The sequence below is a fragment of the Alligator sinensis genome, unplaced genomic scaffold, assembly GCF_000455745.1.
Source record: "Alligator sinensis unplaced genomic scaffold, ASM45574v1 scaffold518_1, whole genome shotgun sequence".
NCBI classification, from domain to species: Eukaryota; Metazoa; Chordata; order Crocodylia; family Alligatoridae; genus Alligator; species Alligator sinensis.
Window position 1 is genome coordinate 748,770 of NW_005842718.1, and position 16,043 is coordinate 764,812.

General features: G+C 49.5%; 1 protein-coding gene across 4 annotated transcripts in view; it reads right to left on the reverse strand.

Annotated features, from left to right (window-relative positions):
- The window catches only part of PSTPIP2 (proline-serine-threonine phosphatase interacting protein 2), a 64,942-nt gene that overhangs the window by 28,764 nt on the left and 20,135 nt on the right, over positions 1–16,043 (reverse strand). For all 4 annotated transcript variants that reach the window (XM_025216265.1, XM_025216267.1, XM_025216266.1 and 1 more), the window contains exon 2: positions 33–133. In XM_025216265.1, coding sequence (XP_025072050.1) covers positions 33–133 — 101 coding nt within the window. The remainder of the gene's footprint in view (positions 1–32; positions 134–16,043) is intronic.

A 16,043-nucleotide genomic window follows, 5' to 3' on the forward strand; every position in this document is an offset into this window, starting at 1 on the left:
GATCCAATAGGTTTTCAAAAAAAGGTCCCTACCTTTCTTTCAGGAAGTCTTCATATTCTTTGCAGTTCTTCCGGCCGTCATTCAAATGTTGAATGATGCTGTCATAGCCGGCTGTGCTCGTTAAATCTGTACTCTGTAAAACACAAATATGAACAATAAGGCCAAGCCACCTAAACATAGGTCACTGCCATTGTCACCTGTCGTGGGCACGGAAGCAGTGTGTAGCCTTTATAATACACTGACACCTGTCTAAGACAGGACGGGTAAAACTGAAAACCTTTTCAAGCCAGAAGATGTCTATGGTGCCACCATGCTCGTGGGTAAGTCTAGGGAGAGGCACAGGCAATGCAGGGGTTGGTGCACGTTGAAGTGGTGGCAGCCACGGTGAGAGAGGGAGTGGGCAAGTTTGGTGGCTGGAGGAGGGGGCACTGCCCAGCTGGGGTGGTGCCCGGGGCCAGAGTAGAAATGCAGGGCCTGGCTGGGGGAGTGGGATGGAGACACGGGCAGCTCGTCCAGGTGGAGGGGAGCTGGGGGAGAAGGTGGCTCCCTATTGCTGCATGCACTCCAGGGGACAAAAAGTCGGGCACCAGAGACGACCCATTGGGGGAGCATGGAGGGGGCACATGCCCCCCAGTTTTGCGCGTGGGGCAGGGGCAGATGCAGGCTGCCCACTGCAGGGCTCCCTGCCCTGATGCCCTCCCCCATGGGGGCCTCCGTGGCACAGCGGGTGGGACCCGGCACGGGAGGACGGAGCAGGGCAGGGAGGGTATCCTGCGCTGGGTCCAGGTGTGGGCACTGCATTGTAGGAAGGATGTAGAGAACTGAAGAGGCTGACGACAGGCAACAAAGATGTAAAGGGGTTATGAACACAAAATTCATATGAGGAAAGTTGCTCAAGGAAACAGGCATGCTTAGTTTGGAGAACAGGAGATGAAGAGAGGACGTGACAGCAGTTTCCAAATCTTTGAAAGGCTCCCAGAAAATAAGGTGGAAATACCATTCTTCATTGCCCCAAAGGAATATGAGACTGAGTTTAAACTACAAGAAAAAAAGGAAGTGGATTAAATCCTAGCAAAAATCTTTCTAACTGGAGGAACAGCAGGGCAACAGAAGAAAGGGCTCAGAGAAGTTGTCGAACTTTCTTCCCCCAAATGCGTTCAAGAAGCATCTGCTCGGGATGCTTCGGGGGCAGCAAATCCTGTGTCTGGGCAGGGGTTTGGACTAAGCAACTCTTGAGGCCAAGTCCAACCCCACGAAGCAATCAAGTCTGGATCTTACAGAAAGCCAGTGCAGTGCCAGGGACAATGGGACTCTGGTCCTGGGCGAGCTCTCTGGATGCTGCTGGAAATCTAACAGCCAGAACCATTCACATCTCATCAGGCGAAAGATCTATTTATTCATCCTCCGTATTTACTGGGCTCCCATCACCCAAGAACCACCCTGATCCCTGAGAGGCAGAGAAGTGCTACTATCCCCATTTTACAGATGGGAAACTGAGGCATGGAAGGACTTAGGCCCTGCTATGCAAAGATATTTAAATGCCCAAATGATTCATTTACTTTCAAACAAGAAATATGTGGCAGAATAGACATTACACCTGGGTCTACTTTGGCCTGGGCTAGCCTTCCCTAGTGTCTACCCAGAAGGCAGATGTAAAGATAATTCTGGTCCACCACTTTGACTGTGCTGCAGCTCTCTTCATATCCCTCCGATTGCATCATGCAAACTCTTGGTCTTTGCTTTCAAGGACTTTCCTACCCATCATCCTCGCCTTCCAGTCAGTTCCCATCTCCTGTTAGCCCACGATGCCCGACTATCACACACACACATGCACGGGCACTAAATTGTCAAGCCAATGCTTTCAGGCTCTCTCCCACGCTGCCCACCATGCTTGGAAGCAACCCCCCCATAAATCTCCCTAACACCACTTTGTTGCTCTCCTTCAAATCACTCCATAAAACTCACCGTTACCATGATGCTTATCAACCAACACAAAGCCCACGTTGCCTCCCTTGGGGACTGATACTGTCTCACTGCTTCCCTGTGCTGCTCCCACCTGCTCTCATCCCATACTCAGACTGCAAGCTCTTTGGGGCGGGGACCATCCTTTTGCTCTGTGTTTGCACAGGGGTTATCACAAAGAAATCCTGGTCAAAGACTGGAGCCCTTAGCTTACAATAATGCAAATAATACAGCGCTAACCCAGTGGTTCTCAACCAGGAGGCCATGATGGCCAGGTAGATTTGGCCCTGAGCAGCTGTTGCACACGTGGACTCCTCCTGCATTAGGGCTCTCTGATCAGCTTAAAACAAGCAGAAATCAAACACAGGCCATGACAAAACCTCCACATTAACTCTCCAAACCAGCAGTCTAAACACGCAGAGCTAGAGACACAATATCCAAGGGCCCCGGCACACATTCAAATTAAAGCTGAGTAGAGAAACCAGCTATAAAGTTGTTCCACGTTTTCAGGTGCTGATTTTGTAACTAGTTGGCTCGTTTTATAGCTGGATAGGCATTTTTATGGCATAATAATTACTTACGCATGTGCCCAATCTAAATTTATTGTGCAATTAACCAGTTCATTGCATAATATAGGTAAAGTTTGGCAGGGGCCCCAAATTCAATAAGGGTTTTTTTGGTTTTAAATCTGGTCAAAAGTCACTATAGCAGTTCTCAAAAAAAATAACACGCCGCACAGTACGTCTGCTTGAAACTCTTCAGCGCTGCTCAGCGCCAACTGAGTTAGAAGCCCGGTCCGACAGAAGAGACTTGACGTGCTGCAAGGCAGGAGAGGAAAATAATATAATAAGAATTGGGGGCTGGACTCGATGATCCTCCGGGGTCCCTTCCAGCCCAAATGTCTATGAAATATGGATTTAAGGCTGGGCGATTCAAAGAGACATTTTGCCCAGTCAGGTCCAACTGCCCCTTTCAATGCAGGATGGTTTTTTCATGGCCACTCTATGCCTCTAAAGCACTTTCCTTGAGGAAACACGTGGAGCATGCTGCAATAGTTCGGTGGTTCTCCACTGGAGATGCCACCACAGTCAGAAAGCTGTGCAGAAGTGCCCTGACTCTCAAAAGGATGGGAGCCTCACCCCTGTGTAGCAGGCTGCAGGCTTGCAGGGGCTACAACCCAGCTGCAGGCAGGCAAAAGTGATTGCAGGCTGCCTAGGAGGACTGGGCCAGCTAGGAAGGATCATTAGCTGGCACAGAGGAAATTAAAAGGGCTCCCAGGGAAGGGAGCTGGGAGACAGATGAGAGACTGAGAGGCATCGGGCTACCGGCGGCAGAATCAAGCCAGGGTACTCTCTCGGGGTCTGGGAGCTGTAAGGGTCGAAGTGGCAGCACTGAGCCAGGAAACTCGCTCCAAAGGCAGAGAAGGAAGACTGCAGGGCTGAGAGAGCAGCAGGAAACCGGAGTCACCTTCTCATGGTCTGGAAAAATATCCTAGGTTGTGAGTTAACCCTTTATTGACTGCATTTGTGTTTGCTGCCTCATTCCTGATTTATGTTCGATGGTAATTCCTGCGAGGCAAGTGTGGCCAGGAAATGTACTGAGTTTTAAAGACTGTTTGAGCTGACCTGCCCTACAAGAAAGTATGCAAGCTACCTCTGGATGGAAAAACCACCCAGAAGGTCCCTGGCAGAGGAGGCAACTCTACCCTTCTCTCTTACTTCTGCGCACACATGCCCATCACACTGCACAATGCCTACTTAATTATGGGAATAGACACGGCAATACACCTTTCTATCCACTCCATCCAGAAGTTAACCACAAAGCCTGTCCCAGTTTTCTTCCCCCTACTGCTTACCTTTGTAACAAGCTCCTGTATATCAGTTAAGTACATAAAACACTTCTGCCCCACCGTCTCTTTTGCAGTGACTGTGCTCTGTTCAAGTGCCTGGTCTATGAAACTGAGGAGGAGCTGCCATTGTCAAAGCCACTACAGCAGCCCTGAACAAGGAGATCCCTTAAGGTCAACGCGGCTAAAGGAAGCATAATGTTTTTCAAGAAACAAGGTAACAGGCCTTACTGGGGCGTGAAAATCTTAGTGGAGGCAGCTCCTGCTCTCGAGGAGCAGCACGTACGCAGAAGGACTGTTCCCAGGTACTTATAGAAAATACGCTGCGGAAAGGAAGCAGCAGCAGACGTAGCTGTGCAATACAAAGAAAGGAAACAGTAGCCAAAGCCAAAGAGGAAGCTTGAAGTGAAAAAGAGGAATTGTGTCAGGCCTGGGAGATTCAGGAAATGGTTCAAAACCAAGGCCCCAATAGAAGATTGTTGGAGGGAGAGCGAGGGAAAGGACAGCAGAGACATTTCTAAGGGGTTCCCACAGATGTACAAGAAGCAAGACAAAGAAATAGGAGAAGTGGCAGCAGCAGCATCCATGCCTACGGAGGATTTCAACACTGGGGACTTAACCAGGCTGTGGCGAAGAGATGAAAACTGGTGGTAGCTGGAGCACATGGGATCCGGTGTATAGTGCGATAGCAGTGCAGCTGGAAGGAGGACGCTGAGATCAGGGATCAGCATATAGCTAAGGACAATACAAGGTCCAGGGACCCTGAAAGCAGATCCCCAGTTCCACCCACTCCAGCCACATGGTGCAAAGGAGACGCCTGCTCCTTGTGGCACTCAACTGCAGGCTGACTTGGACTTGCAGTGAAGACGAATGGTAGCAAGTAGCAGAACAAGGAGCAATACTCTCAAGTTGCAGCACAGGAAGTTTAGGTTAGATATTAGGGAAAACTTTCACATTAGGAGGGTAGTAAAGCACTGGAACAGGTTACCCAGAGAGGATATCGAATCTCCATCCTTAGAGGTTTTTAAGACCCAGGTAAACAAAGCCTTATCTGGGATAACGGAGTTGGGGATGCTCCTGCTTTGAGCAGAGGGTTGGACTAGGTGACTTCCTAAGGTCCCTTCCAACCCTGATTTTCTATGGACGGGTGTAGACGAAACTAAGAGGCATCACACGAGACATGTTTAAGTGTGGCTCTGGCTAGCAGAGTGCCAAGGCAGCAGGGGCTCTGCCTGGCACAGGACAGGGAATGAGGCAGCTGCAGAAGACATTTGATAAAGCGGCTGCAAGAGCTGGTATCAACACGCCTCTTGTTGTTAACACCATTTTTGCCTCAGCTGGACAAAGCATGCAACCAGAACAACGCAAAGGCGACAAAGCCTAAGTCGGGCAGATCTGGGATGGGTCAGACTTCAGAAACCTGTGCTTCAGGCACATATTTAGAGAACAAAGGGTGCAGGATGCCTCCTGCCCACTGGCTGCCTTCACCTGGGGGAGGACTGCAAGCAGACGGAGGAGCACGAGGCATGGCACTGGACAGGCCTCCCCAAAAAGCAAAGACGAGAGTAAACTCGGACCAACCTCCTCCTCCAGCACCGAGGTTAGCCCACATGGCCTCGCTCTACCAGCATCAGGCTCGGAGCCAACTCAGGCAAGCTCTCCAGCATGAGGTCCCCTGGCTGGTTCTCCAAGGACACCCCCATGTTCCTCCCTCTCCCCAACACACACAGCCCCTTTCCTTTGGCTTCTTCAAGCATCACTCCCCCTTTAATACAGCCACAGTCTTAAAAATAAACAGCTGTATGCACACCTCTCTCTCGAATGCAGCTACTCCTTTGTACAACTCTAACAGGGGCAAAGTGCTCTCCAGAGCTGCCACGCATCACAGGAGCCCCCTCCACCAGCCCCCCTTTCCACCAGTGCCAGCCACGTTACTGTGCCAAAGCCCCATTACATTATCCCAGGCCCTCTTCCTGTAAGGACATCATCGTTTTCACAGCACGTTTCCTAGTGCTTTGCCCAGTCTGAAGACATCCTAAGAGACAGCACTTCTAGCACTCAGCTGCAAAGGGGTGGGAGACCTTATTCCCAGTTCTGGTGTCAAATCTACACTGCATCTCCTTCCACTTGTCTAAGAAGATACAGAAGAGCCAAAAAACTAATAATCCCCTCCTTTAGACTCATAGAAAGTTAGGGTATGAAGGGACCTCAGGAGATCATCTAGTCCAACCCTCTGCTCAAAGCAGGACCAGCCCCAACTAGACCATCCCAGCCAAAGCACTGTCTAGCAGGGTCTTAAAAGCCTCCAAGGATGGAGATTGCACCATCTCTCTGGGTAACTTGCCCCAGTGTTTTACTACCCTCCTAGTGAGAAAATTCTTCCTAATATCCAACCCAAACTTCCCTTGCTGCAACTTGAGACCACTGCTCCTTGTTCTGCCATCGACCACCACTGAGAATAGCTTAGCTCCATCCTCTTTTGACCCCCACTTCAGGTGGCTGAAAGTTGCTATTAAGGTTGTTTTCTTGATACTTAACCTATTCCAACCAGAAGTTTCTCCACAAATAACTCCTACATTCAACAGATCTCTTTCCAAAACAAGCCAGTCACAAAATCAGGCCTCTATTGAAAACATGTGATCAGATTCCTGAGATTGTCAAACACTCCTGCGAAAGAGAAAGCATGAGTTAAATTGACACTAATACTCATGACAGCTGCAAAACTCAGGGATGTCCTAACTTGGCTTTCTAGAGAGGATCTAGGGGAAAACCCAGATACCTGCAGTCACCACTCAAACAACGCATGGGCGTTGGACAGCCTCGGGGCAGGCCCTGCACCTCTGACATCAGGCCAGCGGAGAACCAGTACAAGTCCCGCTGTAGCATCAATTGGCGCACATGTAGTACGTGCAACTGAGATATCCTTGCTCCAAATGACTGACCACTGAAGCTGGTTGGGAATCTCCCAAGCCAGTGATTTTCCAACAGCAAATGCCTTTTCCCATTAGGAAAATCCAAGGCTATCTCCTCACCTGTCCGCTCAGACATTGTTTTTTCCAGGGTCAGCAATCAAGAGCCTGCAGGCCAGACCCAGCCCACAAAAGAGATTGAATGCAGCATGCAGTGGGATGCTTTCTGTGGCTTGTGTGGTCCACTCCTCCGCCGTGTGCCACCAATCCCCTCCCTGGCACCCAAGCCACCTTTTACCACGCCACCCCTCCCTGCTTTGCGCTGAGCCCTGCTCCCTTGCTACTGCAGCCTGCATGAGAGACTAGCCCTGGGCACGCAGCAGGGAGGGCCGGGGTGCTGCAGAGCATATTGGCAGCCCACGGCGATGGCTGCATCCCAAGCAGCGACCTGCTGGTCTCAGTCCCTGGTCTTGCCAGACTCCCTTTGTGCCTGCCACGGGGTTTGCAGGAGGCGACTGTGCCAACTCTACTTCCCCTTCCCCAAGTCTCTCCCTTAGAGCAGATTGCCCTCCCTATAAAATATTTCCTGACTCAGGATCAAAAAAGAACTGGGAAACAATATTTTTTCCCCCTTACAGGAAGGGGGTTTCATGTTGGAGACCAACTTTGGAAGCCAACTGTTGGAGACCAACTTTGGTCTCCAACATAAGAGTCCAGGTACGTGGGACTCAAGGTGAGTCAAGACCCAACAAGAACAGCCCTACAGCTGCAAGCAGATGAGACACGCGGGGCTCTTTATCATGCAGGTTTGTCATCCAGCCCATCGGGAGCTGGAACACGGACAGGATCATTCAGCTGAGATTTTCCTGCCTCTCTGATGCCTGTCGGATATGCACAGAGGCAGCGAACCACACCAAGAGACCTGTGCTTCTCCAGTAGGAGGCTGACCCATGGCTTACATCCCTGAAACCCATCACCTTGCCCCACAACATTTCCCTCCTGAGCCAAGGCTCGTTATTCCAGCCCGCTAATCACATTCGACACCGTTACCACTGCGGTTCAGTTCCCCTCTCCCCTTACCCCCAGTATCCAAATGTTATCCAGCAGTTTCAAAGTGCCTGCTTCCATTACATAAGCAGAGGACAAATGAGTTCTGCAAATGTTGCAATACCAACATCAAGCACCGAAGTGGGTCTGACTTACAATCGACGGGACAAACTCAGCCTTTATGTGACCTCACTAACGTCATGGAGAATCTGGCCTGGTATGGCCTGATTCCAGCCACGGGAGCTGGGGATGCTCCTGCTTTGAGCAGGGGGTTGGACTAGGTGACTTCCTGAGGTCCCTTCCAACCCTAACTTTCTATGGGCGTGCATAGATGAAACCAAGAGGCATCACACGAGACATGTTTAAGTGTGGTTCTCTCTAGCACAAACTCAATATTAAAATCATGCGAAAGAGAGCAAGCACGGGCACATTCACTGCAGAGGCAGGAGATAAAACAAGCCTTTCCCACACAGCCTGGATATTCAGGATTATCTCCCATCTCTCTTCCTGCTGATGCCCAAGTATAAGGCATGAAAGGAAAAAAATTATTCCAACAAAATACAGTCCATCTGCAGTGCTCTAGAAGAAAAGGGGTGCCTTATTTTTTTTTAAACATCCATACTTTTCCCATTAAAACGGCGCTGCTTACAAAAATGTATACGACACGTCTCTGCCTGACTTCAGGCTAACACAGCTAACTGCTCCTCTCAGAAACGACCAAACTTGGGGAGAGCATCATGAGACTCTTCTGCCTCCCTATTTTTCCACCAAATGCCTCCCTCCCACTATACATACATATACAACACAAAGTTTTACCACCGACCAGCTCCTCTGAATAATTCCTAAATCTTCCTGGAACTTCACCGCATGCATCTCACAGCAGCCAGCACAGTTACGTGCAGAAGAGATGTGTGCATGCAATACCGGGCATCCCCATCCAGCCCATCACTGCCATGCAGAGTAGAACCCGTTAATTCTCATGACGGGCCCAGGGCAGATCCAAATTATCATTATTTTTTTTTACCATGGGAGGCAGCTTGCCAAACCCTTCTTTCATCTAACCACAGGGACTCCAAGGGATCAGGAAAGATGCTTGAGGACCAGATTTACAAGGCCCCTACAGATCCACTGCACTCCAGTAGGGACCGTGTCCGCTAATTATGCCTTGTGTGAATGAGACCTGGCACTGCTAATGGCAAGGTGGGTTAGCTGCATTCCTCCCGATGCTTGGGGCAGGTAAGGGGTATGCTCTGCATGCTGACCAAGAGTTGGCTTGGAAACATGAGAGCCTGCAGTGTAGACTCAATGCCGCAGGACAGCCCGTACTACTGTGTTTAATCAGGGTATGCTGGGCACGCGGATCACAAATGACACCGGGGAAGAATCAGACAGAAACTTGGCCTCGGGTTACTCCAGTGGAAACCTCAAGTAGCTGTCAGTGACCAAAGTAATCACTCAGTGCTGTCACGGCAGAGCCCTCGTTAAATGGAAGTGAGTTGGCAAATCAGATCCTCCTCTTCCTCATTCAGGCTGCAGCAGCGCTCGGCCCCGCTGTTCAGAGAGCTGAGAAATCACTTTCCAGAGCAACACAGGCCGAGCTCTTCTGTGCGGCGACACCCTTGCTGCCGCAGTAAAGGATTCATTAATACCAGGTATTACCACTGCTCCTGCTCACGGACTGGCACCCTTTATGCTAGGCGCCGTACAAATGCAAAACCAAAGGTAGCCCCCGTCCCCAAGGGCTTGCAGTCGAAGAGCAGAGACCACAATTAAACAAAAAGCAAGGGACCCCCAGATAAAACTGAGACAGCATCAGCCAGCCCAATAGGCGGTGATCCAGCCAAACGGCTTGGAAGTTTTTGCAGGCTTTACAGCCAAGGGCAGCTTTAGGAGAGGGTCGAGAGATACAAGAGGATAGAAGAGGTAGCTGTGTGAATCACAGGCAAGGCAGAAAATCAGAGAAGTTATGCAGAAAGAGTCTAAAAGACCTAGACAAAGCCTGGATATGAGGACCTGAAGAAGGGTCCGAACCAAGAGGACCTCAGGATACAAGCAGACGGCACTAACCACTTTGCTAGAGAAAGGAAATACTGGGTGAGACTCACAGGTGGGAAGATGAAGTATGATTGTAAGCCATGCTGTGCGTGAGCTCATGGTTAAAGATCCTCAAGGAGATAGATGTTAAGAGACAGATGGACCAAGATTTTAGTTCAGACAGAAGGAGACGCCTGGATCAGAGAGTTAGATCTTTGAGAAATCAGTGTGCAGGCAGCAGCTGAAGCTAGTTTTGTGGAGCAGATTACCCAGAGAGCAAGAATAAAGGGATAAAAGAAGGGGACCAAGCACAGAGCCTTTGAGGATGAGGAGGATCCTCTAAAGGACTTGGTGAAGGAACAGAGCAGGGGAGAGCCAGGAGACTGATTTTAAGAGTGCTGCTTCCTGTGTCAAATCAACTGACAAGTCAAAGAGGATAAGGACGGGTTACTGTTTCCAGCACCTGATAGAAGATCGGTAGAGACATTAGGATCTGCTATTGAAAGATCTCTGAATCAGTTCTTCGGTCTTTTATTAACGGAGAAATTCTCCAGTAAGAACACTTATGCATTTTCAGGAGGACACATGCACACTGATAGAGGTCCTGGGTTTTTTTCGTTTTTTGATATCCAGTCTTCTAATCCAACAGAATAAATAGCCTTCCAGTTCCCTCCAAAGGGCTGGCTGGGGGTAAACCATCGAGGCAGGCTTTCAGTGGGCAGCATGTAGGCAAGTGGTCTGAAAAGCAGGCCAGCAGGGGCTAGTCATAACCACGAAGATCTCGGTATATAGTACTAGTATTTTTCCCTTGCTAAGAAGAGAGGAGGCAGAGTTTTTTACATGTCTTCATGCGTGTGCCATAAGGACGTAGCTTTGGTGACCAGCTGTGAAAGCGTGGCTCTTGTCTACGGTGGATAACAGCACCAGCAAGGTGCTGACCCTTGTATTCAAATCTCTTTCCAGCTAACAGTGAGGGTTTGCTGAGTATTCCCAGAACAGGCCTGATGAACCCAGATACGTATCTGATATCCAGCGATTGTGTAAACCTTCAGCTGCCGTCGAGTCCCAGTGGAGCAACTCAGGGTCTTCGTCGAGGTAGTTTTACTAGGAACAGAGTCCGTGCCCTGGAGCCCAGGGCTCTTCCAGGCATGCACAGCAGCACAGCAACCTCTCACCAAGGATCTGCCTAGTTAACACAGCTGAGGTCAGAACAGCTGTTCCCAATTAACTAAGTGCAGACACTCAACTCCTGGAATAAGAGCGTCTTATTCTTTGTTCGGTTGATCACCTTACAAAGTGGATTTTCTTATTCTACAACCAACAAGAGCCCCGCGCAGAGAGTTAATTAGGAATCGCTGCTCCAGACAACACGTTCTTTAGGGATACGACGACCAAGGAGTTGGATGGGCACCGACTGGGGTTTCATAGTGCCCTCTCCCACCTTCCCAGGCACACTTCATTTATAGCACTGCTTTCAAGGGCCATTTAATTTCTTTCAAATGCATCAAGCAAGCAGTGATCCTTGCCCAAAAGACGCTGTGCCGCTGGAAGTCCAGGGAAACGAGATACGTCCAACCACTGTAGCAACCACTGCAACAACCCAGAACCTGGTTGGTGTCCAGGACAAACCATCTTGAACCTCCCGGCCCAATGCCCCCCTTTAAATTTAGAGACTGATTTCCAATTTGGCAACACCATTTCCCTGTTCTTGACTGCTGGGAAACCATCGCTGCATGCCTGCCCAACAGTAGCCAGGGCCAAGCGTGATGAAACTGCTGTTGAGCTGGCACTTGCTTAAGCGGTTTCTGGGTAAGGCATGCACCTCGTGGAAGAAGGAAGGAGAATTAAACCAGTCGCTGTCTCCTAAGCCTGAAAAACAGGATGCCTGAAGCATTTTATCCTTACGATGTGCTGGGCTTGACAGACATAGGTTGGCCCACACAGAGGATAACTGACCGCTTACTACCGCCACGCAGAGAAACGTCTCCTCGTGCTCAAGTGGTTTGCAGAACGGGGAGGTTAGCTATAAGCACACAGGTTCAAGTCTCAGGTCACTGGGTATTTGAGGTCAGAGAGTTACATGGAAGTTGTGTCCTTCTGAAAAGCATGGGCTCAAGCTCAGCTTATACTTCAATAAAAGCAAAGCTGTCGCAGACTCAGGGGGCAGTTTGCTAGCTGGCCATCTGCACAATGGTCACTCAAAGACATTTGAGCTCGTGTGTCTCAAGGCAGCCAGGTCAGAATTCCTCCCTCGCTGGAGGCACAGCCATCCGCTCTTTTTAAAGGCTTCGGCATCATCCTTGCTGCTGATATATAGATGGGATCTTCAGTGCTCTCTTTTGGATGGCTGGAATCAATGGAGACCTCTGCCAGCTCCACTCAGCTGCACCAACTGCTGGGACAAGACACTGAAGTTAGAGATGGACGCCCCCTTAAGAGAGACCCCTTTTCAGGACAGCAGGATTCTTCCCACGGCACGCGGTGACCATCTGATTTCTCTGTGCATTTGCCAGAAGGGTAAGGCCGAACCAAGGGAGAGACAGGTTTAGTGACTCAGTGGAGGAACCGAGAATAGAACCATGGTCGTTTGGTTCCCAGTTAGAAATCTTGTCCGCTTCTTACTTGTGAGAGTAAGTACCCCCAGATTTCCTCTCTCAGGAGCTGAATATAGAATCTGCAGGGCCGAGTCAGTGAATGATTAATAATCCAAGTTGTTTCAAAGAGGATTTTTCACAAGAGCCAGAAATATTTTCCTCTTGCCTCCTGGCATGGCTCACGCTGAATAAAGCATCATCCCGTCATCTGAATTTGCTCATCACCCACTCACCCAGCACATCACCAGATGTTCAGGAACACAAAGATTTGAGGGGCAAGTGCTAGAAGTAAAAGCAATGCAAGTCAATGAAATGATGTCGGGCACAAGTTTCATAGTTTCATAGTACTTAGAGTTGGAAGGGACCTAAACAGCTCATCAGGTCCGCCCCCTGCCCTGGGCAGGAATGGGTGCCGCGTTAGGCTAATGTAAGGCTGAAATGCATATGCCATATTGAAAGAGTCCCAGTTTGTAGGAAATTCTGGCTGCATCTGAACTAGAACAGGAATCAAAGTCATCTCCAGGGTTCAGAACTGCTGCAAAATCCAAGGGGATTTGGCTTCAAGAGTCAGGTCATGGGTCCACGGAGCATGTAAAATCAGGGTCCTGGAAAATGCAATTGTTGCACAGGTTGAATGCATGCCTCTGCCTCTCCCAGAGCCTTTTGTACTATTTATAGAGCGCTGGCACCCAGAGGTCGATTGTGCAAGGCGCTGTATGAACACAGAACAACAAGACAATTTCTTTCCCAAAAATCTGACGCAGCACTGGCCTCGCCTGCAGCACTGTGCCTCCAGGGGTGAATCGAAACCAAGATGCTTAAGTCAATGCAACATCCTGTACAGCAGAGCATGGGCTCTATGAATGACACGGGACCAGCCCCACGGACAGAATCAAGCCCACAGACCCCGCCACTCCTCCATCATATCAGATCCAGAACACATGATGTCCATGCCGGGACCCACGCTGCATGCAGTAGCCATGCAGGGCCAGTCCAGCACGGTGCAGGGCCCAAGCCGGCTGAAACATGGACCAGGCGCTGTGTGTGGTGCATGTCCAGGTCCCTGTGTGCAGGGCTGGTCCGGCACATGTCGTGCGAAGACTGTGGGTCAAGCTGGGATGCAGGGGCAGCAGTGGGAGTCAGATGATGGAGCCACTTGGGCCTTACCTTTGACACCCCAGCTAGAGCATCCACACAAGGGTTTGCGCTGGTTTAGCTGAACTAGTGCAGATTTGAGCACGGAGGCCCAGAGGAAAGCTGAGTAAGGCAGGGTGGGAAGGAAACAACGAGACAGAAACATCCAGCAGGACCGGCAGCAGCCCCAGCAGACCGCCCGTCTGCGATTTGGTGATTACAAACTTCACAAATATGAAGAACGGCAAGTCTGGCACCCTCAAAGATAGTCTGAGGCTTTATGACACCTTCATGGAAGGATGGAAACTTTAACAATGATTTTTTTTTTTCTCTCCCAGGTGTTCATTCGTCACGATAGACAATAAAATCCACTTTAACCATGATGGCTGTGAATCCCTCCCCCTGCCTTCGAAACAGGGTGAAATTGCAGCTCTGCTGAAGTTAATGGGAACCTTGTAATCAGTAAGATCAGGACTTCATTGGCAGATCCTCGTCTTGGCACAATTTCATGCCGTTTCCAGCAGTACTATTCTCTCAAGGCGGACAGACCTGACTAACTGGTCATCTTTGACTCTAACGAGTGCAGGGGGCTGGACCCGATGATCTTATGAGGTCCCTTCCAGCCCCTAACATCTGTGAATCTATGAATCTTAGCAAAACGATAAAAGTAAGACAAGAAAGGCCTTTTGTTGACCAAATCTGGAGGAACTAAAAAATTGAATCCCCCTCTCTTCCAGCTCTCCCCCCTTAGCTCTCCCAGGGAGCTATTAACAGAAACAGAGATACGCTATTTACAGTATTATCCATGGAAACTCTAAATAGACCATTTCAAGGTGACAAATCAGCAGCTGATGTTTCCAGATTCGGTGGAATATGCTCAGGTCCCAAACATGCGGAAACTAACGGTTCAGCCGTTCGGAAAGCTCCCCTGGGGCCCGGTGCAACAAAGCTGATGTGGGTGCTGCCAGATATCCAGCTCTGCTCCACCCCGGGGAAGACAGAGGTGTTTGGAAGACAAGATTTTGATGCTGCGGGAAAAATCTGGGCGTGATGAAAGAGCGTAATATTTCATAGGACCAAAAAAAAAAAAAAATGTTTAGGAGCTTCACATATTTAAAATGGAAGAGGAAGAAAACACTGACATTTTCCACTACCACAAGCACGGTCACGTTGATTCAGCATAGAATGATACTGGGCTTTTTTTAATCCCACATCAAACATTCAAAATGATATAAGGTGGCATTTTAAATCCAAGTGGCTGTTTTCTTTTCATTTCAAAATGTTGATTCAAAAGCAAGCGTTTCCAGTTAAGGTTTTTGGAGAGAAATACAAACGTTTCTATTAGGGCTGAATAGTCTCCACCAAACGAAAAATTGGATTATAAATAGTCTAATTCTTTGAAAACTGTTGCCATGAAACCTGTCCCTTGCAGTGCAAATACAAAGCAAAAAGCTGGACTGTGCCTGTATAGAGACATACATATGGTCATAAAAAGTAGGGCTGGAAGGGACTTTGGGAGGTCTAGTCCAACCCATGCTCAAGGCAGGATCACCCCTATACAACCCATCCGAGACGAGTGTAATCCAGTGGTACCCAGCCTTCCAGCCCCGGGGCCCAGATGGGTAGCATGGGTTCAGTATGCAAGCCGGATCCCATGGACTTGCACGTGGGATCAGTCCTTAGGTGCAAAACCCCATACACCAGAGCAGGACCACATTATCCAGTTCCCGGGGCTGGACATTTGGCAGCAAGGGAGTGACAATTAACACTGCTACAGTTTGCCCACCACCAAATTTCCAGACCCATTTCATCGTCACAGTCCCGAGGATTTCTCAATAACGATCGCCTCACCAATGTCTGCGAAAACCTGACCTAGTTGCAACAGAATTAATTGACTTTCTTTTCACTGACTTCCACGGAAGTGGGGGGAGTAGTTAGAGGGTTTCAACCTGATCGGGAGGCTGATCCCATCAGAGGAGACACACAGAGCAGACTGGCAAAGCCTGAAAGCAGAACAGGAAAGTTTTCCTCCGCTGCTGGGGAAGGAGCTGCTTGGAGATCGTCTAGGGAATGAAGAAGAGGTCACAACACTAGCCCTTCGAGCGTATCGCTGCCGCACACGGGGCCACCCTGGAATTAAAACACTGACCAAATCATAAAGATTTGCAGCTTCAGGGGAGGGGTGAAAGAGTACAGTCATCCATCATGTCTATCGTTCCACCAAGGAACCACTTCAACAAGGTGCTTAATATTGGGGCCCTCCTAATCACACTTGATCAAGCCACCATCAAGGTTAACACTTCGGAGAACTTCCCCCACCCGAGGTCCCATCCACAAACACACAGCCCACCGCCAAAACTAGAGTCACGCAAGGAACCGTCAAGAAACAGATGGCGTTCAAAAGGTAGCAGGAGAGCAGGTCAGCCTCCTCTAATGTGCTTTACCTCTGAAGACTCTGCATGTGCATGGCATCCTCCAGCTGAGATCCCACAGCCCTCTGCAAAAGTCCTTCCAGGG